This window comes from Felis catus, chromosome E2 (assembly GCF_018350175.1).
Source record: "Felis catus isolate Fca126 chromosome E2, F.catus_Fca126_mat1.0, whole genome shotgun sequence".
Classification (NCBI taxonomy): Eukaryota; Metazoa; Chordata; class Mammalia; order Carnivora; family Felidae; genus Felis; species Felis catus.
In genome coordinates, this window is record NC_058382.1 from 27,637,472 (window position 1) to 27,663,758 (window position 26,287).

The window sequence follows — 26,287 nt, forward strand, 5'->3', positions numbered from 1 at the left end:
AAACATCAGCAATACAGGAGCCTGTCCAGGGCAGCTGTGAGCGGGCTTCTGAGTCCCTAGCTAGGAATGCTCCAGGCTTGTGTCTGGACCTGCTGCCCTGTGGGTCCACCCTCAGGCTTTGGACCTAAAGATGGCCAGGATCACAGAAGCAGCTGGAGAACATCCTCCCAGCCTGCCTGCCTTCTTGGAGGAGGCAGGAGCCAGAGTCTTGCTCCTTGAGGCTCCTGGGAGCTCCTCTAGGCCCTAGCCTGCTCTCCTCTCCCTCCTTGGCATCCCCTCCCCTGACACTCAACCTACCTCTCTGGCTAATCTAAAGTTCTCATTCCACAAACTTCAGCTCTGGCCATGAAGTCTTGTGCTCGCTCTCAATCAGCTCTGTTCCTGGTAGTGGGTCTTACGCACAGTTGGTGTTTAATTATTGTTTGGGTGGGATGAAATTTCCAGCCATAATTTTATCTCTGCATAGGTTTTCCCAGCTTTCTGTCCTGGAATAGAGGTGCTCTGTTTTCAATCTGACTCCCTAGAGGCTCCAAAAATAACAGAGGGAAGGGCTAGAGTCCAGTTCATCACTGCCTCTGCCAGGAAGCCCTCCCTGACTTCTCCAGAATGCCTGTTTCAGTACCCCTTGATCACTGTTCCCTCTGACCACCAATCCTGCTGCCTGCACATCAGCCAACCACCCTCACCCCCAGTCCCACTGGGAGGGTCTGATGAGGACCTGCTCATCTTTTTCCCTCCCCTCCGGCATGGGGTACGGAGCTGCGCACTGGGCTAGTCACAAGGCTAGATGCCCAGAAGCGCAGCAGCCCAGGGTTGGATGGGAGATGGAGGTCAGGAGCACTTGTGCAGGACCAGCCAGGTCAGCTGGCAGGCCAGGACCCAGGTCCCCAGACCGTGGCAAACCCAGCAAGGCTCAGGTGGGTGCCAGTTTCAGCTGGACCTTCCCTTTCACCTAACATGGAAGCAGAGGCAAAACCCAGCAGCCCCACCCAAGTGCCACCTGCGCAGGAAAACCAGGCCCCAAGCAGAAGGCTCCTCAGGCTGGGTTTGGACCAAATTCCTTCTCAGCGGCCGTACATTTCCAGCATACAGGAATTGCTCCTGCCGATTCAAAACCAGGTCAGAGAAAACCGTCTCTCGTTTCCGGCAGGGGTGAGCGTTCCTCCCGGGGAAGGGCTCCGCAAAAGTCTCCAAACCGAGCACGAGAGACAAGTGGGAACCAAGCCTCATTCCCTCGGTGGCCCCGCGGCTGCCAAAATTACTGACAAACTGACCTACAAAGAGAGTTTCTATTTTATGAGCAAACCCCAAAGGTTAACAGCGGAGCCGCCGGCAGGCGATGAGCACCGAGGAGCGGAAGCTTCCCCAGCAGCGCCCGCACGGAGCCCGGGCACCTCAGCTTCGCAGAGAAACGTGTCCCTGAAATGCCAAGGAGAAAGGGAGGATGGAAGGGGGAGGTTCCAGAACCCTGGCCAGAGGGAGGAATGGGGACATGAGGACACTGCCCATTGCCAAGTGGCCTCTCTGTCTCAAAGTTCTGGATGACTGCCACTGCCAGGGGCTGGCTGTAGTGACCTCTCTGGCAAGGCTGCCCTGTAGACCACAAAGTGCATGGTGTCCCCTACAATTGTGCAGTCTACAACCTGCACAGCCATACCCTGTAAGCCTGAGTCCTATGGGGTTCCTGCCACATAAAGCATCTTGCCTCTCCAGTGCTGGTTTCATGAGCATATGACCAGTGTGGTGGCACGAGGGCCTGAATTTAGAAGGGCCCACACTTGGTAGGTATCCTGCTATTGCTGTCTTGAAATTCTTTTTTTTTTTAATGTTTATTTTTATTTTTGAGAGAGAGAGCAGGAGCAGGGAGGAGCAGAGAGAGAGCGAGACAGAGAAATCCAAGCAGGCTCCCAGCTATCAGCACAGAGCCCGATGCGGGGCTTGAACTCATGAACCATGAGATCATGACCGGAGCTGAAATCAAGAGTCAGACACTTAACCGACTGAGCCACCCAGGTGCCCCACCATCTTGAAATTCTTAATTTTCTCACAAGGGGCCCTGCATTTTCGTTTTGCACAAATTATGTAGCTGGTCTTCCCTCCCTATTTGAGAGCACCAGGCCAGTGTGGACGTAGAAAGAAAGGATGAACAATTATCCAGAGGAATCATCACTGAATAATTTACACAAAAAAGTAAGAAAATTTCCAGCCTCCATCCTTCCTCATCTTCCAAGTCATCCCAATGTGGACCTACTTCTAAGGCCTTCCAGGAACAGGGGGAGGGCTAGAGGGGCCCCAGTGATGGGCAAGGGCATGGGGTGCCAGAAATCTCCAAGGCTTGCACCCTAATGCAGGAAGCAGATTGATAGCAAGAAACCCACTTGAGACTAAAGGCCCTTGGGTTTTCTCATACTGATGTCAGAGCTGCAAGAAAATCTGAAATTTGGCAGAGGGTAAGTAACAAAAAGCAGGTCAGAGAATACACACAGGCAGGCAGGAAACAGGGCCGCCGTTGGCAACCCAATGACTGGGTCCTCAGGCCCCTCACCACTGACCCTTAACCCAGACCCGAAACGCTGATCCGTCGCCAGTGACACCTCATCAGATCTGCCAGCGACCTGGGACAGAGCATCCGCTCCATCTAGAAGATGAGCCCAAGACTCACAGAGGTCTAGAGACTGCCCAGAACCTCCCACCAGGCCAGGCCTGACCTACAGTTCTAACCCTAACAACAGGGCAAAGTGTGAGGACAGAGGGGACCGGGGCGGCGTCTTCTGCCTTTCCCAGTGAAGTCTCATACAAACACCAACTTACACAGCAGAACACAACAGGGCTGTTCTCAGTCCCCATGTCCCACCTTCTGGGCCTCCCCCCACCATCCAGGTAGCCCAGGGGAACCTGCATGGGATGCCAGGGTGCTCAGATTGCACTCAGAACCAGTGATCTACTGGCCTCTTTTCTAGCTTCCATCAATAGTGAATGCCCGTGACACCTCAGGAGGGCTCCCAAGGCTCACTCCATCTCTGCATCCATGCAAGGAGCACCCTGCATTTCTGCAGGGGTTCAGCTGCTTTGAAAGACACATGCTCTTAGTCAGCAGCCCTCTGACCCTGCAATTTGACTTTATCCCGCCATCCTCAAGCCTCAGAACACCGTGTAGCCACTCCCCTATGTCTGACCACCACCACCGGTGAACACAGGGCATCCACCCGATTCCTAGGTGCCCATGACCACTGCACTAAGTGGTCCGAGTAAAGCAGGAGCCTCTCCCCACCACTATCCACCAGCTTCCCTGCTTGTCCTTGTCACCAGTTCCTGGGACGATAAAATCAGAGTAGGAAAGAACAGTGACAGGTAAAGCAAAACAAAACCACACGAATGAAAGCAGGGAGAAAGTATTATTAAATGTTTCTGAAAAATTATGTTTACCCTGGATGTTGCCTGGCTTGATTTATGCCCGCCCCCCTCCAGTCCCTCAACAGCCCCCTTTTCTCCCTGTGCCAGCAGACTGGAAGGTTCCAGACACAGCCCTGGCCCCAGGGCCACAGGCCACAGAGGCCCAGCTCCAAGGTTCCTGCCAGGCTCCTGGACCCACCACCAGTAGAGGCAGTATAGACCAGAATTCCTCCAACTTCTCTGGCGACACAAATCCTAGGGGATGCTCTTCATCGACTACAGACTTCCAGGTCCCTCCCTTGGAAAGTCTCACTCCAGGGGCCAGCTGGGGGGGCTTCATGTGTTAAATGAGTGAGAAGAGTAATGAGGGGAGATGGAACTTGAATGGACACCAGTCTGGCTTGCATTCACCCCAGCTCTTGGCCATCTGTGTGATGTTGGGCAAGTAGACGTCTGCCCCTCTCTGAGCCTCAGCTTCCTGATGAGCTAAATGCATCAGGTGGTCCAGAAGCTTCCAGCTCTGACCCCTTCTCAGCTTCTGTAGAGTAACAGCAAGATCCCCCTAGACACCATTCCTAACAAAGAGGGAATTCCGTTCGCCCTCCTAAAACAGAACTGAGCCTGTCCCCACTCCTTCCTGGTCCCAGAGCAGACCCTCACGGACCAGGAAAGAACAGACCCACTGGCTCACCCCAGGAAGGTGGTGGGACCACCAAAGGGAAGGGACCACAGACCCTCCCTCGGGACAAGGATGAGACTTTTAAATAAATGAAGCCCTCTGCTCAGCACCAAGCCTGGAAGCCAGGAGCTGGGGCCAAGTGCCTTCCTGCAGACACACACTCGTTAATAAATTGCCATATATCATATCCTGCAAAATAGGGTTCCTGTAGGGCCAAGGTGGCCTCTGGGGGGAGGGGCCGCTGATAGGCTGCAGAAACCAAACTCAGAATTGACTGACAAGTGTCAGTTTCTAGCTCACTGCTTCACACAAGCCCACCTGGCTGTGAAGCAAAGCAGAGATGCGCTAATAACAAAACCTCCAAAACCGCCTCACGCCAAAACCACGAGGAGCGGATTCTCCCGAAAGGTGTTTCCTCAGCCTCCACCCGGTGATGGAATAGATCAGAGAAAACACCAGCAGAATGTGGAGCTGGTGTCATTACCGACCATGAGGAACGTGAGCAGGGGCCGAATGGGGTCTGAGCGGGGGAGGGGAGGGCTGCCGTCACAGCCAGGGGTTGGGTGCCAGGACACTGGCATGATTGTCACAGCAGCTATGAAAATGGTGGGGGAAACCAAGCAGCTTTTACCCAAGTTGTAAACAGAATGAAAATTACAAACAGTTAAATGTGAGTAAAACTTCCTAGAGAAAGTCCCTTCATTTGGGGGGCAGAATAGAGCAACAGAAGGCCCTCTTTGAGAGCATGGGTAACACTCAACACCACCACGTCAAGGGGGGTCATGGTGGGGGGACAGGCACAGAAGGAGCCTGGGTCCATGGGGTAATCAGGAAGAAATGAGACCGGACCGAGAGAAGCTGGCTGAGGGGGAAGGGGTGGCATCACGTCACGCACATGGCTAGAATCCCGTAACTGCTTGCTGCGGGGCGGAGGGAAAGAGAAGGGGTAAAATATATAGTCGCAAGCAGAGCCGATGTGCAAAATGTATTGACAGCTGGTGCACAGGGGCCCCACCAAACTGCGTCATTCCTGGTGTCACCTGGTGGCCCCTGATGGACCAGGAGTTATCTTCTTGTGCACTGGATCCAGAGGAGGGGTCCAGACACAGGGAGAGGACCTGTGGGCAGGGGATTCATGGCAGAAACTCTTGCCAGATGGTTAGGAACATTTCAGTATTTTAACAAACCGCCCGGTGCTATCGGCACATGGCCGCTAAATATCGACTTGCTACCGAGGGCCCTGACACAGGTTGATTTATAGGCCCCCCCGGTGCCCTCAACAGCCCCCTCTTCTCTCCCCGTGCCAGCAGACTGCAGGGTTTCAGACAGAGCCCTGGCCCTGGGGCCACAGGCCACAGGCTCCCAAAGGCCCAGCTCCAAGATTCCTGCCAGGCTCCTGGGCCCACCACCAGCAGAGGCAGCGTAGACCAGAACTCCCCAGACTTCTCTGAGGATACAAATCCCCAGGGGGGTTGGAGAGATGCTCCTTGTCGACTACAGACTTCCAGGCCCCTCCCCTAGAAATTCTCACTCATGTGTTGAGTGAGTGGAGTAATGAGGGGAGATGGAACTTGAGTGTGCACCAGTCTGGTTTGCATTCACCCCAGCTTTTGGCCATCTGTGTGACATTGGGCAAGTGTCTGCCCCTCTCTGAGCCTCGGCTTCCTGATGCGTTAAATGTGCCGGGTGGTCCAGAGGCTTCCAGGTGAGAAAAGGGTGAGGAATATGCTCTAACTACCTTTTTATTCATCTGTTCATCTATTTGGAGGAGCAATGTTCCCGCCATCCCAGAGTCAAGATTCCCCAAGCCCCTAAGCAGACAAGCAGAGATTGCGCAAATTCTGCTAGCACCGTTCGAACCCGAGCAGGGTCCAGGCAGCGGGGGCCTGCAGTGGGTGCAGGCTGACAACAGGTGACCAGGAGACAGAGCTGAACTGCCCCAGGAGCAGGAGACAGAGGCAGGTATCTGAAACTGGATGTGGATCCTGATTCTGCAGATAAAAGTCCCAAAATGCTTTACACTGAGATGCTAATTTTTTTTTTTTTTTTTTTGTAAAACAAATCTTCAAGGCACATGCTGAGATAGTTGAAGCTCTTCGTGTAGGCTACAGCTGAGGGGGGGGTGTGTGCATATCTGTGTGTGGATTTTTAAGGAGGATACCCCTTATTAGAAATCTTTCATGAAAAGCTCACCGGGTGAAGTGCTTCTGCGGCTCGCATACATGTGAAAGGTGCCTTTCATGGGTCACTGCAACCCTACGTGTAGTGAACAGGCCACAGAACTCTGAGTCTGTGGACATAGCAAGATAAACTGGGCCTGACGTGGACCTTGACCTCAACCTCAGAATCACTGACAGATGTTACCAATGGAAACATTTTTCCCCCTAAAACTACAGGTCTTTTACAGTATGTGTTAGCATTTGGTAGGAATCCAACCCTCACCAAGACTGTGGGTACAGATTATCAAAACCGAAGTGGCTGCAGGGAAACCAGGTTTGTACTATGGTTTCTTGCATTTCCACCAGCCCCTAAAACTTTAAAAGAGCAGCCCATGAAATCTGCTTCCCAGAGAGGAAGGCTTGGGCAGCAGGGCTATTTCAGTCACTGAAAGAAAGAATAATTCTGCATCCTAAGAGGTCCGTAATTAATTCACACATTTAGCTGTTAGGTCCAGAAACATGTTTGTGTTGACAATTTGCATTTGATGCTTTGAAAACAATCTGTCATGTTTTTATTTACCTCCTCATCCCAGAGACACCACCACTTTCCAATATCCATCCAAGTGTTACGATTCCACTACAGTTTCCTGAGACCCTGCCTGTGGCAATGAGGGAGGGGACCCAGAATTCCCACGTGGGAAAAGTGGGGTTTGTGCAAGAGCTGTCCTCCTCTGAAGGGATGAGACAACCTGATGGCCAGTCAGATCTTGGTCTGCCCCCTCCCAATTCCCATGCCAGCTTCTGGCCTTCAGTACACTGATTTGACATCATTCTTCCATCCGACCTCTCCAGCACCAGACCACTGTGTCCCTCCTTCACACTGAAGAATCAATACTACTCACAGTACCCCTAGCTGATATGTCAGGTAGGGCCCCACCCTGGCTTGTTGACATCATCAGCTCCTATGAGGATAAATCCAGAGTGAGAAGGATCACTGGAGGGGAGAAAACAAAAAGCAACGCTAGAAGCAGGGACAAGGCATCGTTAGTATCAACTTTTACATTGCCAGGCTTGGTTGATGTCACCAACGGGTGAGTCAGGGTCTCACAGAGCCACTGTTCTCTCCCCTTGCAAAGAAGAGGAGGAGAGGGAGGGAGGAGGGTCCTCAGAATGGTCCTGACCCAGGTCTGGACTACAAGTCTAAGCTCCAATTTCCCCACAAGCCCTTGGACCCAAATAGTATAGAAGTTGCTGGGGAATAAAGCAACTCCAAGTCCCTGAGACCCCTTAGACACCCATTCAGCTTACAGATTTCTCCCCTGGGCATAATTTTCCCTCTTCCTCTAGCTAAGTACAACTAAAAACCATGGACATTATAGATGAAAGAAACATAAGAAGATTCTGAAAAGTGGAGAGAAAACGGCGGAATGGGCAGGGACCTTGGGACTCAAGAAATGACATGGCAGTACAAACCCTGGGTTTTCCTTTTGCCTCATACAGCTCAGATTGGAGCTGAAGATGCTGGAAACAAGGAAAGGCCAACAGGTGAGATTTTAAAAGCCCCAAGGAAAGCCTGCTCTCTTCAGCCAAAGGACAAGAAAAGGGACAGCCTGACAAGACAGAAGACTTTGAGACAGTAGCAGCTTTGCTCAAGCCAAACCCCAGAGAAAATGCCGTGCCCCCTCGTTCCAGCAGAGGCTGAATGGGGCACCCAGACTTCCATGTTCCCAAGGCTATAACAAGGCACCCAATACCCGCTCCCCACTCCACGTGGAAATGGTGTCAGAGAAAGCCCAGTAGGGAGTGAGGACCTTCAACTTACTGGGCAATAACATGGCTCTCCCCAAGGTGTCAGGAGAGACCATCTGGGGAGGTGGCCTCCCACCCACACCCAGCAGTAGCAAGGCGTCCCTACTCATCCGCCCAGTGTCAGTGGAGGCCATGTGGGGAACAGGAACAAGACACTCCTCTTACCAGTCAGAGAGATATCAGTGGCGACGTGGTAGGAAGACAAAACTAGAACTCTTTCCACTTCAGTCAAAAATCATCCATCCCACCAAGAACCAGAAAGATCTCAAATTGAATGCAAAAAGACAATCCATTCATGCCAAGCCCAAGATGACAGAGATATCAGAATTATCTGTCAAGGACTCTAAAGGAGCCATCATAAAATACTTCAACCGTTATGGGCACACGTGAAACAAATGGAGAAAGAGAAAACCTCAGCAAAGAAACAAAAGATATAAAAAAGCTCTAAATGGAACTTCTAGAAATAAAAAAGTAAACAAACTTTTAAAACTAAGCAATGATGGGCTCAACAGCAGAAAGGAAAAGATGGTGGAAAGAATCAGTGCACTGGAAGATACAACAATAAAAATGACTTAATCTGAACAAAAGAGAAAAAGCAGGTTAAGAAGAACAGTGCCTCCGGGGTTGGTGAGACTTTAACATTCATGTGATCAGAGTCCTGGAAAGACAGGAGAAAAAGGACAGGCTAGAAAAGTTCTAAAAAATAAAAGGCAAGAGAAAAATTTTGAGAGCAGTGGGAGAAAAATGGCTCCTTACCATAGTGAAAAACTAATTCAAATGGCAGTGGATTTCCCCTCAGAAACCAAGGAGACCAGAAGAAAGTGGCACAAGAAGTATGAAAGAAAAGAAATGGCAACCTAGAACCTATATCCAGTGAAAATATCCCTCAGGAATGAAGGGGAAATCAATATCCTTGGATGAAAAAGACAAAGAGAATTTGTCACCAGAAGACTACCCTAAAAGAATGATCAAAGGAACGTCTCTAAACAGAAAGAAAATGATAAAAGAAGGAATCTTAGAAGATTAAGAAGAAAAAAAAAGAAAATACGGTAAATACAATAGTTTTTCTACCCCTCTGCGTTTTCTAAATTATGTTTGATGGTTGATACAAAAATTTAACACTGATATGGTTCTAAATATGTATAAAAGTTGGGGCACCTAAGGTGGCTCACTTAGTTAAGCTACTGACTCTTGATTTCAGTGCAGGTCATGATCTCACAGTCGTGGATTCAGGCCCACACTGGGCTCCATGCTAACTGTAGAGCCTGCATGGAATTCTCTCTCTCCCTCTCTCTCTCTCTCTCTCTCTCTCTCTCTCTCTCTCTCTGTCCCTTCCACAATTGTGCATTCTCCCTCCCTTCCTCCCCCCCCAAAATAAGTAAACTTAATACATATATATATATATATATATATATATATGACATATTTAAAACAATTAGATTGTAAATGAGGGAGAATAAAGGAAGGTAAGGTTTCTACACTTCACTCAAACTAGTAAAATAATGACACCAGAAGATTTTGAAATGTTTATTTAATGTAATATCTAAATAACACTTTAAAAGCTATACAAAGAGAAACAATACAGATAAACCAAAATGAAATTCTTAGAAATGTTCGAGTAACCCACAGAAAGTTAGGGAAAAGAAAACAGAAATAAAAAAAAAACAGAACCAACAGAAAACAAAATACAGAATGGCAGACTTAAGCCCTAACATATCATTAGTTACATTCAATATAAATGGTCTAAATACAAATTAAAAGACAGAGACTGGCAGAATGGAGTGGTGAAGGCAAGGAAGAATGATCCACCTATATTCTCTCTATAAGAAATACATTTAAAATGTAACCACATTGGCATATTAAAAGTAAAAGTATAAAATAAGATATATCTTGCAAACATTAATCAAAAGAAAGCAGAAGGTGTAATATTAGATAAAGCAGGCTTTAGAGAAAAAAATTATGAAATAGACAAGGAAGAAGTTGATCAACCAAGAAGACATAGCAATCTTAAATGTGTAGGCACCAAACAATAGAGCTGCGAAATATATGAAGCAAAAACTAATAGAACTGAAAGAAGAAACAGACACATCCACAATTATAGTAGAACATTTTAACACCTTTCTCTCAATGATTGATAAATCAATTAGAGAGAAAATCAGCAGGGACATAGAAGAATTCAACAACACCATCAACCAGCAAAGTCTACTTGACGTTGATTGAACATATCACCCCAAAAGAGCAGAATATACATTCTTTTCAAATGCCTGGAGAACATATACCAATATGGGCCATATCATGTGTCATAAAACAAATCTCAGCAAATTTAAAAGAATTGACATTTGAAGTCATACACGGTGCTTCTTCCAATCACAATGGAATCAAACTAGTTATTAACAAAAAAGAAAAGAGAAAAACCTCCAAACACTTGAAAACTAAACAAAGCACTTCTAAACAATGAGTCAAAGATGAAGCACAAAGGAAATATTTTATAAAATATAATGAACTAAATGAAAATAAAACTACAGCATATCAAAACTTGTGGAACACAGCTAAATCAATGCTAAGAGGAAAATTTATAACACTAACTATATACATTAGAAAAAAGTTTCAAGGGGTGCCTGGGTGGCTCAGTCGGTTAAGCATCCAACTTCAACTCAGGTCACGATCTCAGTTTGTGAGTTCAAACCCGGCATCGGGCTCTGTGCTGACAGCTCAGAGCCTGGAACCTGTTTCAGATTCTGTGTCTCCCTCTCTCTCTGCCCCTCCCCCACTCACGCGCGCGCTCTCTCTCTCTCTCTTTCTCTCTCTCTCTCTCTCTCTCTCTCAAAGATAAATATTATAAAAATTTTTTTAAAAAAAGAAAAAAGTTTCAAATCAGTCATTAAGCTTCCACCTCAAAGACTTAGAAAAACAACAGCAAGATAAACCCAAAGCAAGCAGAGAGGAGGAAAAAAATAAAGAAAAGAGCAGATCATTAAATTGAAAACAGAAAACCAATACTGAAAATCCATTTTTAAAAGTTGGTTCTTTGAGGGGTGCTTGGGTGGCTCATTAAGTTAAGCATTCAACTCTTGATTTTGGCTCAGGTCATGATCTTGCAATCATGGGATCGAGCCCTGCATCAGGCTCTGTGCTGAGTGTGGAGACTGTTTGATCTCTCTCCCTCTCTCTCTCTGCCCCTTCCCCTCTTACTGTCTCTCCATAAATAAACAAACAAACAGACATATAAATAAATAAACATAACAAAAAATTTTTAAGTTGGTTCTTTGAAGAGATCAATAAAATGGACAAATCTCTAATAAGACTGACACAGAAAAAAAGTGGGAAGGCATAAGTTCCCAATATCAGAAACGAACCTGAGGATATCACTATAGACCCTACAGACATCAAAAGAATAAAAAGAGAATATTGCTGTGAAAACTATGCACACATAAATTTGACAAATTACATGAAACAAACCAATTCCTTGCAAAACACAGCCTCTTACAACTCAACCAACATGAAATACACAATTTGAACAGTCCTAAAACTATCAAGGAAATCAAATTCATAATTAAAAACTCCCTAAAAGGAATTCTCCAAACCCAGGTTATTTTACTGGAGTATTCTAACAAATGTTTCAACAAGAATAAACACCAATTATACATAATTTCTTTCAAACTATAGAAGAACCACTTCTCAAACTTATTTTATCAAGTTAATATTGCCCAATATGAAAATCAGTCAGATAGGTCAAAACAAAACTGCAGGCCAATGACCCTTACAAATACAGGCAAAAATATATACATTTAATGAAATATTAGCAAAGAGAATGGAGCAATATTTAAAAAGAATTGTACACTATGGCCAATTGGGGTGTATATCAAGGATGCAAGACGATCTCAATATTCAAAAATCAATATAATCCACTATATTAACAGAAGAAGAAAAATCACATTATCATATAAATAGATTCAGTTTTTTAAAAAAACATGGATTTATTTGATAAAATCCAAAACCCATCCATGATAAAACCTCTTAAAAAGAAAAAAGAAAAGAAAGAAATAGAGGGGTAGTTCCTCAACTTGACAGAGTTATCTACAAAAAACCTGCATCTACTATTACACCTAATGATAAAAGACTGAATGTTTTCTCCCTAAATTCAGAAACAAGACAAGGATATCCACTGTCACCATTCTTATTCTGCACAATTCTGGAAGTTCTAACCAGAGCAAAAACAAGAAAAGGAAATAAAAGGAACATAGACAGAAATAAAACTGCCTTTATTAGCAGATGACTGGATTGTCTATATAGAAAATTCCATGGAATCTACAAAAATAAAAATAAAAACTTCTACAACTGAGTTGAGCAAAGTCAAACAGTACAAAAATCAACATTCAAAAGCCAACTATATTTCTATATACTAGGACACCAAAATTAAAAATGAAATCCCTTTTATAATCACTAAAAAAAAGAAATATTTAGATGTAAATCTATCAAAATATGGACAGGACTAGCATGTTATAAGCTACAAAAGAGCAATAAAAGAAACTAAAGAAGATCTAAGTACATTGAGAGATATACCATGTTCATGGATTGAAACCCTCAACATAGTAGATGTCAATTCTCCCCAAATCAATATGCAGGTTTACACAATTCTTTTTAAAATTATAGCAAGAGTTTTTGCATGTGTAGATAAGATTATTCTAAAATTTATATGGAAAGACAAAGGACCTAGGATACCTAAACAATTTTGAAAAAGGATGATAAAATAGAAGGACTCAGTCTATCTGAGTTTAAAACTTATATAGCTACAGTAATCAAGACTATGTCATATGACAGAGGGATAGACACATAGATCAATGGAACCCAGAAATAGATCCCCCACAGTATGCCTTTTCAACAAATGATGCAAGAGCAGTTGGACATTTGGAGGGTGGGGGGTAGGAAGAGGAGGAGGAGGAGAAGAAGCTCAAACCAAGACTCACAGCTTATGTAAACACGAACTCAAAACGGATCTTAGCCTTAAATGTGAAATGTAAAATTATAAAAGATTTTTGGAAAAAAATAGGCAAAATATCTTTGGGATCTAGGGTTAGGCAAAGAGTTCTTAAACTGGGCACCAAAGGCATGAGCCATATAAGGAAAAAATGATAAAGTTGACTTTACCAAATTTTAATCTTTTACCCTGCAAAATACTCTGTTAAGAAGTCTGTCAAGAAGATGAAAAGACAAGCCTCAGACTGAGAGGAAGTATTTGCAAACCTTGTAACCAACAAAGGACTAGTATCTAGAATATATAACGTACTCTCAAAACTTAACAGTAAAAAAGCAAACAGTCCAATTAGAAAATAGGCAAAATATATGAAGAAGCATTTCATCAAAAAGGATAAACAAATGGCAAATACGCCCATGAAAAGATGTTCAACATCATTAGCCATTAGGGAGATGTAAATTAAAACCACAATAAGATACCACTACAAATCTATCAGATTGGCTAAAATATAAAATAATGCCAAACCAAATGCTGGCAAGGATGAAGAGAAACTGGATGTCTTGTAGGTTGCTGATAGGAATGTAAAATAGCACAGCCACCCTAGGTAACAGTTTGGCAGTTTCTTTAAAAGTCAAACATGCAGGGCATCTGGGTGGCTCAGTCAGTTGAGCATCTGACTCTTGATTTCAGCTCAAGTCATGATCTCAGGGTCATGAGATCAAGCCCTGCATTGGGTTCTGTGCTGAGCGTGGAGCCTGCTTAAGATTCTCTCTCTCTCCCTCCCTCCCTCTCTCTCTCTCTCTCTCTCTCTCTCTCTCTCTGCCTCTCCCCCCCCCCGCCCCCCACTGCACAGGCTCTCTCGCTTTCTCAAAAAAAAAATTTTTTTTTAAGGGGCGCCTGGGTGGCTCAGTCGGTTGAGCGTCCGACTTCAGCTCAGGTCACGATCTCGTGGTCCGTGAGTTCGAGCCCTGCGTTGGGCTCTGGGCTGATGGCTCAGAGCCTGGAGCCTGCTTCCGATTCTGTGTCTCCCTCTCTCTCTGCCCCTCCCCCATTCATGCTCTGTCTCTCTCTGTTGCAAAAATAAACATTAAAAAAAAATTAAAAAAAATTTTTTTTAATAAAAAATTTAAATTTAACTAATTAATTAGTTAAAATGAAATACTTTTAAAAAGTCAAACATGCAAGTGCTATAGACCAGCACCTGCATGCCTGGACATTTATCCCAAAGGTAATGAAAACTTATGTACAATTCCATTCCTATAACAGTCTTGCAATGACAAAACTATAGAAACGGGGAACAGATTAGTGGTTTCCAGGGGCTGAGGAGGGGGCTGGGGCAGAACAGAAGTGGCTATGGCTATAAAAAGGCAGTCGGTGGCTTATATGGCTATAAGAAGGTGTCGGTGGTGATGGGAACCCTCTGTAGCCTGAATGCATCTATCTCAATATCCTGGTTGTGACACAGACTCTCCTTTTGCGAACTATTACCCTTGGGGGAAACTGGGTAGAAGGTACAGGGGATCTCTCTGTGAATCTCCACATCAATCTACAATTAACTCAAAAGGAAAAGTTTAACTTTTTAAGTTAAAAACTCTTTAAAGGATGAAGAAAGAACCATGAAGAGCTTTAAAAGAAGAGAAGGTGGGTGGGAGCACCATGTTCCCCAAGCTAACACACTTGAAGCATGGGGAGTGTGGGGAAGGAACAGGGCTGCCACGTAAAATGAGGTATGGCCAGTCACATTTAAATGTCAAATAAACAACAAATAATTTTTTAGTATAAGTATGCCCCATGCAATACTGGAGCCACACTTGGACTAAAAAATTACATGTTCTCTATTTGGAATTCAAATTTAACAAGCCATTCTGTGTTTTTATTTGCAAAATCTGGAAACCCAGTGAGGGAGGGATAGGACACAGGCATCTGGCAGGGTGGGCACAGGGAGTTGTTAAAGAAAGACTGTAGGAGAGAGGTCAGGGGGCAAGCAAAGGGATGCCAGGGACCACAGACACCACAGGCCGGGCAATGCCTTAGGAGCAGGGGAGGCAGAAGTTAGCTCGGAAGGGCCCCCAGCTGCTGGGTTTATGGGCTCCTGCTGGCAAAGTGACCCTCTGTGTGTGGCCCACACAAAATCCAGAAAGAGGCCAAAAGAAAGAACGTTTGAGTCTCCAGGTGCTGTTCCAGGCTGGAGGGAGTCTGATGGCGTATCCAAGAAGGGGCCTCTAAGAGGCACTGGGGGCTCCTCTCACCATGACGTGGTCCTAACCCCTTAAAATCTCCCCTTCCTCTAGGGGACAGACAGGCAGACCAGCGGGCCCCAGCGTGTAGGCCAACGGACTATCACACCTCTGACAGGAGCCAACGCTCTCTAAGCACTCAGCTCGCAGCTCAGAAGTCACCTCCTAGCCAGGCTACCGCCAACCGGGTGTTTTTACCCGGCTCCCACGCACACCACGACTCTCCCTATGTTCCTCATGGAACCTATTACAACTTGAAATAGCCAGGATTTCTTATCTGTTTGCTTCTTTAACACCCATCTGCTCCCCACTAGCTCCAGGACCACAGGACTTTGTTTTGCTTGCTGTGACATCCATGCTTAGTGCCTAGCATGTAGATGGAGCTCAGGCAAGAAAAAAAGGGCTGAATGAATGAAGGAGTAAATGAATAAATCATTCCGACTGGAGCTACTCCTTTGGGATCTATCCTGCAGGCACAGCCCCTTAGAGCTTGACAAAGGCAGAGAACCAGTCTTCCTCTTCCAGGAAGCCCTCAGCAGCATCCTCTGAGCTGCCATGGGCCAGCACCTAGGACGTAGGGTTAGCATGGCCACAGAGTGGCTGTTTATCCTTTCTAAACAAGGGCTCTAGTATGATCTTCATTATCTTGAGCATTATCTTTAATGAGTCCCTGCCACAGGGACTACTAATAATATCAATAATATTAATGTTAATAGTTACCACTTACTGAGAACCTACATGTGCCAGGGAGTGTGCCAGGCACTTTTCATATATTTTAACTCATTTAATCCTCCAAACAGCCCCCCAAAAGTAGGGGTTGTGACCCTTTCTTTTTGTGCCGCCCCCTTCTTGTAGAAATAGATACCTCCTTTCTTTTCAAGAATACCCTCCCTGCTTCCATTCTTGGGGCTCAAGGGGCTGACACTGACCCACCCCAGCACCCAGGAAGGGCAGGTGGGGCTAGCCTGAACGATCAACTACCCTCTCTCCCTGGCTACAGCAATTAGTTCATGGGCAGCTTCATGACCCTCAGGAGGCAGTCAGCCTTGGTCCTGCCTGAGACCTTTTCTGCTGATGAGGAAGCACATGCCCCTCTCTGCTGGGACTGCTGGACCAGGAGCTGCTGGCTGTCATCATGCACCAGGGGATGAAGGCAACAAAGAGGAAGCAGAGCTGAGAGACAGAGAGACTGGTGATGACTTTATTGGAACCGCTGGATCCAGCCATGCCTGAAGGCTCTCACCCAAGGTATCCTGGGACTTGTCAGTTACATGAGCCAAAAATTCTCTTTTTTATGTGTTAGTCAGTATGAGCTGGGTCTGACTTGCCACTGAATGAGTCCTGTCGAAACTACTTCATATCACTAGGATGTAGTTATTTTATAGACAAGGAGCTGAAGCATACAGAGGCAGATAACCGTTAGCTATGAGCTGGGAGTGCTCTTAACCACTGATTGACCGTAGAGTTCTATATTCTGAGTGTGTGTGCATGCTCCCACCTGCGTACTCTGTCTCTCATTATTATTCACAGCTACAGCAGATTGAGCAAACAGTTGGTGCTTAATACAGATCGACTGGATAAACTAAAATCAATAACTTCCAAAAGGAGTTTTTGTTTAGCAAATGCTGCCATCAGTGACTTCGGGTTCTCACTCCGAGTCAGGCTCACAGTACACTGTGTACCTTCGTGGAACCACTTCCCATCTCCCCACACCCCTTCCCCAGGCAGATGAGCTGGAAACCAGAACAGGCTGATCAGCCAGCGAGGGCCACCCCGACTCCCTCAGGAGAGGGGTCTACAGTCAGAAGAGGAGGTCTCCCACTCCCTCCCTACTGGGCCCCAGAGACACATGAGGAAGGGGGTCCAGTGTGAGGCTCTAGCACCTACTGGGAGCTCAGGGCAGAGGAGGCCAAGCCCTGGGGCCACACTGGCCACGGGGACACTTGTTTCCTGCCATCACTTCAGTAAGGCTCAGCCAAAATCAGATGGAAGGGAAATCGCTCATGTATCAGCTGCTCCCACGCAGCCAAATGACCATAAAGGGCATTCAGGAAAGTCCACCCAACAGTACAGGCCACCAAGCCCATGGCAACGGAGAGCAAGAAGAGAAGGCCGTGCTTGAGGGCTGGTCCACACAAGATGGTGCCCGCGCCCCGGTCCCTGGCCTGGCTGCGTTGGTATCTCCTCTCCATCCTTCCTCCTCCTCTCCCTGGTGGTGCTCTCCCCTTAGTCTAGAAACGTACTCTGGTCTCTCCCTCTTAAAAATGAATGCAAAAGCTTCCTGTGATCCTCGGATCCCTCTAGCTCCTGCTTCTCACCCTCCCTTCCGAGCCTGGAGCCTGGCAAGTCGAGGCTACACTGCTGGTCTCCCCCTGTCCCCGTAACTCATTCCTCCATCTGATTCCATTGACCCTGCTCTTGCCCAGGACGGTCCAGCAGACCCTCTTCAGCCTCTCTCCCATCAGCCTCTCTGTGGCTTTTCACACTGCTGCCCAGAAGCACTGTGCCATCTTGGCGTCAATGACACCACGCTCCTCCCAGCTGCCTTCAGCATATATGCTGATGCTTCCAGATCCCTTCTCCAGCCCAGGCCTCTTTCCTGAGCCCTCGGCCCACGTGGCCAACTGCCGGCCAGACGCCAGCCCACAGATCACCTGTGAGCCTCTCGTGCAAGGTCACATAACGCACGAACTTGAGCCCACCAAGTGTGATGAACATTCAGGTATAGGAGTTCAGAGGATTCCAGGCCCTGGAATCACACTGCCTGTGTTCAAATCCCCCCTCTGCAACTTACTGACAACAGACAAGCCCCCTGAATCCCCCATGTAAAAAAGGGGAGAGACAACAGTGCCCCCTCATCAGCTGTAGGGGTGAGTGTGATAGCAGGCGTAGATATTGTTGGCTGGGCCTGGTACTCAGTAAGCCTCATCTCTACGATCGTTATTGCGGCCATCTTCTTTGCCAGTCCCACAGCAGCTAGCTATTCCCCAGGCACAGTCTCATCTTCTACCTGCCACCCAAAACCTGGTCCCTTGAGAACTTAAAGTCAGTCTGAACTTCTCCCCTTCCCATAGACATTCAAATTTGCCCAATCCTGCTAGTTTTGCCTCTTAAATGTTTCTCGAACCACACCCTCCTAACCAATGCCTTCATCTTCTCTCACCGACTTCACTGCACTGTCTTTTCTATGATCCACCCACCTCCTACCTCATGATTTTTCCTGAAGCAACACTGCATTGTCTATAATTTCCCAACATACTACATGGATCTCTTCTCTGTGGATTGGCTTATGCTGTTTTCTCTGTCTGGAATGCCCCTTTCCCCTTACTTCCCAACTTCTTAGGTGTCACCTCCTCCAGGAAGTTTTGCTGGATACCCAGACTGAACAACACACACTTGTCCTTTGCGTTTCCATATCTCACACTTGTGACATTACATAGAACTTTTCCTTTTGGGTTATTAACTCCCCAACTGGATGAGAGGAGAGGTTCCTCACCAAACCCCCCAAGGATCTCAATCATGTTTACTGAACTGAGGTTATTATCAGAGGAAGCCCCACCTAAAGAGCCTTTCCCTGTCTTTAAAAAAAAAAAACAAAAAAAAAAAACAACGAAACATTTCAGCTATTTTAAAATCCAGAACTGATGGGTCCTTCGTAAACCAAAGTGCTTGATCAACAGCTTCCTTAAACCAACCACTGAGGTTCAAAGTGAGGGAAACTGAGTCCTCTCACCCTTAGGGGCTGCTAAGGGGATTGTGCGAAGCTAAAAATTAAAAAGGATGGGATGATAAGCTGTCCATATAGGCTTGCTATTCTGACAGAACAGTTCCAGAACTTGAAATGTAATCTCCTGTGGGGAAAGGAAGACATTTTTAACACGTATTAAGGTTAGACAGGTGTTTTAAGTCTGGCATTACCAGATCAAAAGCACCATGGAAGAGCCTAACACAGCCCCGTTCAGCAACATGTGTTCACGGTACACGGCCAACAGGAACCCCTTCTCCTCGTCCTTTTCATATGTTTTTCTCTTCAGTTATATTTGAGGGGTTTTGTATTTCCCTTGTGTGAGGGCGACACACTGATTTCCACCCCAGACCTTCCTTCCCCTCCTAAACACAGGTCTTCACATGGGTCCTGGGCATGCAAGCAGCCACAGAAAGAGTAAGTACCTGGTCTGCAAGGTGGCTTTTTCAATATGTCTTCAAGGATGTGCTTCTTAAAGACTTAGAAGACAGAAGTCCCCCCGCCCCCCCTCCCCACACACACACTCCAGATGGACCAGGGCTCATCCTGCCACAGCAAGGGGACAGGGCTAGGGAGGGGATGATAGACAAGGACCCCAGCCCAGCATGTTGGGGGGTATGTTAAAGGCTTAAGCAGGAGGTGGGAGAGGCTGATCTTCCAGATGTACCCCCGTCCCATTTCTTCACCCCCTGATAGCAAAGCTCAGCCCCTCAGAGGTACCCAGGGAACAGGGCTGACGTGACCAGGAAAACAACATCCCCAGAATGCCTAATGCCCCGCTGGGCCCCAGGCTCTGGCCTGGCTGCCTGCCAGAGGGTCCACAACCACTTTCCAAGGACATAGAGGGTGAATGCTCCTGTCAAGGTTCCCTGAGGACTGTCCCTTCCCAGCGCTGACCCTCCCCAGGGCTCCCCACAGGGACCCATGATGCCCCGGATAAGGACACCAGGGCCTAGAGGCTGAGTCACTCTGTTAGGGCCGACCTGGGTCAGAGCAAGTTCGTTATTTCAAGGACAAGTTCTCAGACCCCTTATCCAGCCACACCCAGCAGGAACCGAGAGGAGAGACACCCACAGGCAGTTGAGAAGAGGGCAGGCCTGCCCTGGCAAATCAGCTTCCTTGGTGTCTGAGGCCTCAGGTGCCCCAGGAGGGCTACACACACTTTGTGCACACATGTTCAACTTACAGAGGAAGACACTCCTCCCTTCCCAGCCACTGGAAAGGGCCCCTGTCTTTGGGCCAGGCCACAGGAAGCCCAAGGCGGGGGGCCTCCTGCAGAGCCATTTTCAGGGAGGGGGGTCACCCTTCCAGATGTGGGGGCAGTGGATGGTGGGCAAGGGCAGCAGGGCTGGGCCAGGTCGTCTCTACAGGAGGCCGCAGAACAGGGCTGTGGCCTGCTCCAAGTTTTTGTTGTGCCTGCTGGGGGAGGGGGCGTCTAAGACCATTTCAAAACCTGGGGGAAGCCCAGTGAAGGGGGCCTCATTCCCTGTGGGGAGGGGGGGATTTCAAAGGGGACCCTGCTGCTGAAAAGGTTTCAAAAAACCCTTGCCTTTCTATCAGCTCCAAATCACTCCCTCGCCAGCAGCAGCCGGGAGAGGGTGCCGGGAAAATGTTTCCAAGGAGACGTGTCCCTGAGTCATCATAACTGCCAGGGTCTGGAGGCTGCAAAGCCACGAAGAGGCCCCCCGCTATAAAAAGGCCGTTTAGCATCCCCCCAGGGGGAGGTCTCCAATAGTCAGGGTCCCCAGGGAGGCCGGCCTCAGACCCCCCCCCAGTGCCCCGAGTTTATGAGAAGGCCGCCAAGCTGAACAGTGTGACTTCTACCCGCCAAGTCGCCTTGGTGCCACGAAGGGGGGCTTTTATCCCCACCAGCTCCAGGCATCCACTCTGGCCTTGGGATATTTAGCAGGGGAAGCTGTCCACAGGGACACTGGGCCCCAGCAGTTTTTTTTTTTTTTTTTAACTTTTTTTTTTTTTTATAATTTTTTTTTTCAACGTTTATTTATTTTCGGGACAGAGAGAGACAGAGCATGAACGGGGGAGGGGCAGAGAGAGAGGGAGACACAGAATCGGAAACAGGCTCCAGGCTCTGAGCCATCAGCCCAGAGCCCGACGCGGGGCTCGAACTCGGGGACCGCGAGATCGTGACCTGGCTGAAGTCGGACGCTTAACCGACTGCGCCACCCAGGCGCCCCCCAACAGTTTTGACTGGGACTTCGGAGCCAGCCCCAGCTGGGGCTCTGGTGCCTACCACTCTTCCACTCATATTTCCCACAGTTGCCCTCTGGCACCTTCCCCAAGTCACCAAGGCCAACCAGGCCCACAGCACAAACCAAATCGAAGTTCTTTCACCTCCTTCCTCTTTTTTTCTCCCAGCCTCATCCCCTCACCTCTGGACCAGACCAGGCGGGTCTCTCTTCTCTTCCATCTTCTTCCTCCTCAACACTGCAGCTAGATTAATCTCCCTAAAGCACTCAGCGACATCCAGGCCATTCTCTGCCCTGAAACCTTCAATGGCTCCCTAGTGCCTAAGCCCAATGTTGCACATTCAGGTGCCCACAGGGATGAGGCTGGGGACACAAATGAACAAAGCACCCTAAAATATAATAAAGATGGCTGGGACCATGGTGCCTGGAAACACACAAACCCAGCTGCCGCCGAGCTCGTCAGCTGTGCCACATGGGAATTCAGGGCCCTGGCTGCCACCTCTTCTGGTTTTCCAAGAGAAGCCCAATAAAACATCAGCCAACGGACCCCCAGACTTGGACCCTGGCCCTCAGGGTCAAGTCTAAACCCAAATCCCTTAACTTGGCATTCAAGGCCCTCTCTGGCTTGGCCCCAAGCTACCTCCCTACGCTCACTGCTCACAATGTTACCACATGCGATGCCTCCATCCCAGCCAGGTCGAGCTCCTCCAACCCTCAAACTCCCTCCTCTGCTTCTGCCTCTGAGCCTTGTTCACCCCACAGTCCTCCCACAGACACTGCTCTCCACCTTCTGGGTCCAACTGCTCATCCTTCAAGGACCTCCTTCTGCTGAGCCCTCCAAGCCCTTGTCCTCTGGTGACTGTCCTTCCTTGTCAAGGCTGTTCCCTCTGCCAGGGACGGGCCTGCCATGGAGAAAACTCCTCTTCATCCTGTGACACCCAGGCCATTCTTACAGGCCTCTTTGCATCCAGCAGTCCTTGGTCTCTGTTCCCGGTTCTCATCAACCTCCCTGCACCTGGATGCCTTCAGCTTTCCCTGCGGGTAGGGGACCCAAGGGCAGTGCTGGGTCTCTCCCACCACAGACCCTGGCAGGGAGCCACACACAGCAGAGAGAGCCCAGCTGTATTCAGACCCTGGTTCTGCTGCTCCCTCTCTGGAAGAATGCGGATAACTCATTAAAGCTCCTCTATGAGATGAAGGATGAATACCTACACAGAGTGCCTGCCACGCGGTGTGGCTCAGTGCATGGTGGCTGCTCTAGTGCTCTCGCCCAGTGAGACCCCCCTTCGCTGCGTGATGCATGTGCTGCGGGGTCTCCCACGGGGTGCCGTAAGGCCTCTGCGGATGGGGACCTGTCCCCTGCTCCCTCTACCACCTGAGGGACCGCCCCAGCGCTCGACATGCAGCAGGTGCTCAGTAGTCAGTGTTCTCTGATAGATGGGGGTGATGAGGCCAGGGGAGGGCAAGCCGGTGGGGAGGGCAGGTTAGAGCAAGAGGAGGTGCCGCCCCGCCAGAGGCAGGTCTCTCATCGGGGTCCCCAGCCCATGTGGTCCTGCACGATGATACTGTTCGTTGCGTGAACGTCTCACTTGGGACCCCCAGGCTCGGAGACCAACAGCTCCTTGCTGCTTGCTCCCCACATGTCCTGGGAACCAGGCCAGCTCGCAGTGCTGCAGAGTCAGGCTCGGGTGAGGGGCCCTGTCCAGCCACCAGATGGGACTGCCTCTCTCCGGAGCCTGGCCCTCCGCTCACACAAAGGCCCAGATTCCCCTCAACCACCCCCCTTTCCACTGCCCACCTTCTAGTTAGAAGCACCCCCCCCCCACCTTCCACCTGAGGACACACAGCTTCCGGGCTCAGCACAGAAGGAAAGGTGGAGGGTGGGGGGAGCACCTTTGAAATCACTGTGGTCCAATTAGCCAGGCTCTCGCCCTTCGTGCTTACAAACAGGCACACACATTAACACCTGCTACAAAGGCAAACATTTTTAGATATCTTCATCTTTACCTCCTTGACACTCCCATGAAAGCGCTCCCAGCAGCCAGTGACTGACAGGCTAGTTTCCTTCTTCTACTTCGGCAGGGGGCTTTCAAACAGAAGAAATTAAAAAGCCACCAATCTCCCTGTCAGGCTGAACTCCCAGGGCCTCACCTGCCCCTCATCAGCTCCTGGTGTCCCCTCATCACTGGGAGAGCCCCACCACGCACACAGGGCCAATGCCTTCAGGGGAACCACCCTGAATCACTGGGACACTGGATCCTCAAACCCACAGAGCTCACCAAGGCTGCAGCTAGGATGGCTGCAGCATCCTCTCCCTGAGCACAGCTTCACTAAAGAAGCATCTCAACAATGGTTCTTGTTGCGGAGAACGTGGATGGTGGCACGGCTGTGGAGAATTCTCACATTGCCCGCGGGAGCATAATTTCATACAACTACCTGTATCTACTGAAGGTGAACCTACTCGTATTCCATGACCCACCAATTCCACTACCAACATTCCCATTAAAATCATATGCACGTGTTCACCAAAACCCATAGACCAACAATGCCCATAGCAGCACATTATCTGAAACAACTCCAAAATGAAAATGACCAAGATGCCCATCAAAAACAGAATAGACAAGGGGTGCCTGGGTGGCTCAGTCTGTTAAACGTCCAACTCTTGATTTTGGCTTAGGTCACGATCTCACGGTTGTAGGATCGAGCCGTGCGTCGGGCTCCATTCTGGGCGTGGAACCTGCGTGGGATTCTCTGTCTCCCTCTCCCTCTGTCCCTCCCCTGTTCATGCTCATGCACGCATGCTCTTACTCACTCTCAAAAAGAAAAGAAAGAAGAAAAAAGAAAGAGTAGAACAGACAAGATAAATGGTGATGTGTTCACACAACAGACCATCATACACCAGTGAGAAGGGGCGATGTCCAACCACAGGCACTAACGTGAATGAAGGAAAGGCACCCAACACAAAAGAGCAGAGACTGTATGCTCTCATTTATAGAAAGTGCAAAATGGGCAAAAAAAAGCCTTATGCCAGCGACATCAGGATGGTGACATTTCATTGCTGGGGGGAGGGGCTGGAGGGGCCAGGAGGGGACTTCTGGGATGCGGAAATGGTCGGCTTCCTCGGCTAGGTGTTGGTTACACAGTTGCGCTCAGTTCCTGGGAATTCATTGAGTAGCACAGTTAATGGGTGTTTTTTGAATGCATGCAATTAAGAGTTTTGTAAAACAGTACTCGGTCCGCAAGACTACAATTAAAAAATGTTAGAGGAAGTGAAGGGTCAGGATGCCCAACACACGCTTGAAGCCTCACTGCTCAGACTGCAAGGGTCTTGGAGAAGGTAATCATACTTCCACCAAAGACCCAGGGCACCAGCATTCCAGAAGCTCCCGAAGCCCTCACTGCCAAATCCTCCACCCACCCTGGGCCAGCTCCACGCTCACCAGAAATCCAGCCGTGCTGCCTCTGACACGCAGGGCATCCCCGGCTGCCGGCAAGACAACACCCATCCAACGGAAGGCACGTAAGACCTCACAATCACAACTTCCCCTCCCCACCTCGGACCAAGAGGGAACAACACGAAGGCACTTTGAAAGTTCCCCTTCCAGAAAGGCTGAATTTTCCAAAGTCCAAAACCACTTGAAGAAGAATAGGGAAAGTAGTGAAATACCTTTGTAAGCATTCTGTTTTGACAACGTGCCTGAGGAATTCACCACGTTTAGTGGGGAAATGTGAGCAGTTAAATCTATTCAATGTCATGACATATAAAATTGAAGCATAATTGCCCCTGAGTGCTTGACAACTGGAAAGCACTTCGTTTCAGAAATGGAGGGAAATTTATGCTGGGAAATGGAAGAGATTGTCAAAAGTTTGATTGTAATGTGAGTAGAGCTCCAGCTCTTACATTTTACTCCCATTTGAAATGTCTCGGAAACGGCAGCAGTGACTCCATCTTTTGCCCTAAAAGCAGCGAAATGATGATTGGAACCACAAATTTCAAAGCCCGATGAGTGGCCCCAGCATGGGTGGGAGGAAACGCTCTCTTACCAATCATGTGGTTGGCAACATGGATTTGGATCTCTCTCTCGTTCTCAAAGGTCATCTGGCACTTGATGCACTGGTATGTCTTTTTCTGTTTGGAAGCCAAAAAGAAAGGAATTAGATAGTCAGGAAGTGGAAAAGAGCAGAAAGCAAAAGTGCCTGGAGGTCTTCATTCAAGACTTGCCAGAATGGCTCTGGTCCCTCCCCAGGTCTCTTCTGGTCATTCTCTCCCCACCTGCCTCCAAATCCAGCTCTTCAGCCTGGGGCAGGGGCCTAGGCTGCATTCCAAAGGAGGTGCTCCTCTGTTACATCTGGGGAAATTGCCATGATGGGAGTCACCATCCCAAGGTGAGAACACACAGTATAACCATGGAAAAGAAGTTGAAGGAGGCTGCCCTTCTAAGAGCATGCTCAAATCCATCCATCCATCCATCCATCCACCCATCATCCATCCATCTACCTGCTCACTGTCTACACACACACACACACACACACACACACACACACACACCCATCCGTCTACCCATCAATCCATCTAGCTATCTTATCAGCCATCTAGGTAATACACACCTACCCATCCACCTATTCATTCATCCACCCTCCATTTATCCATCCTCTGTCTACTCATCCTTCTGTCTTCTCCTACATCCATCTACCAATCCAACCATACATCTATCTTTCCACCCATCCAACTACTCTATCTCTTTACATAAGAGATAAGGGCCATGTGGCCGAGCAGGGGATACTGTTCCTGCCAGTCCTGGTGCTTACAAGTAACTGAAGAATTCCTCACTAGGCACACAAGGTTGCTGGTGATCCTACAGCTGGCTTCCACACACAGGAAGCTAATACCAGCTGCCTTTAGGAGGTAGAAGGAGGAAAATGGAGATCATCAGAAGCTTCAGAGCTTCTTGAAGACCCATTCCAAAGAATCTTCTCAACAACTAAGCCTGGGTGGGTGATTGTGAAAACAGTCCCCTCTGGACAGGGGTGGTATTGCCTGTGTGGGGGAAAGTCTGTGGCTGTGAGTTTTTATGAAGGGGGC

The 26,287-nt window shown here is 48.3% G+C and overlaps 1 protein-coding gene across 4 annotated transcripts in view; it reads right to left on the reverse strand.

Annotated features, from left to right (window-relative positions):
• Positions 1-26,287, reverse strand: part of ZNF423 (zinc finger protein 423) — a 333,481-nt gene that overhangs the window by 104,768 nt on the left and 202,426 nt on the right. For all 4 annotated transcript variants that reach the window (XM_003998016.5, XM_023245564.2, XM_023245565.2 and 1 more), the window contains one exon: positions 25,249-25,333. In XM_003998016.5, the coding sequence (XP_003998065.2) occupies positions 25,249-25,333 (85 nt within the window). The remainder of the gene's footprint in view (positions 1-25,248; positions 25,334-26,287) is intronic.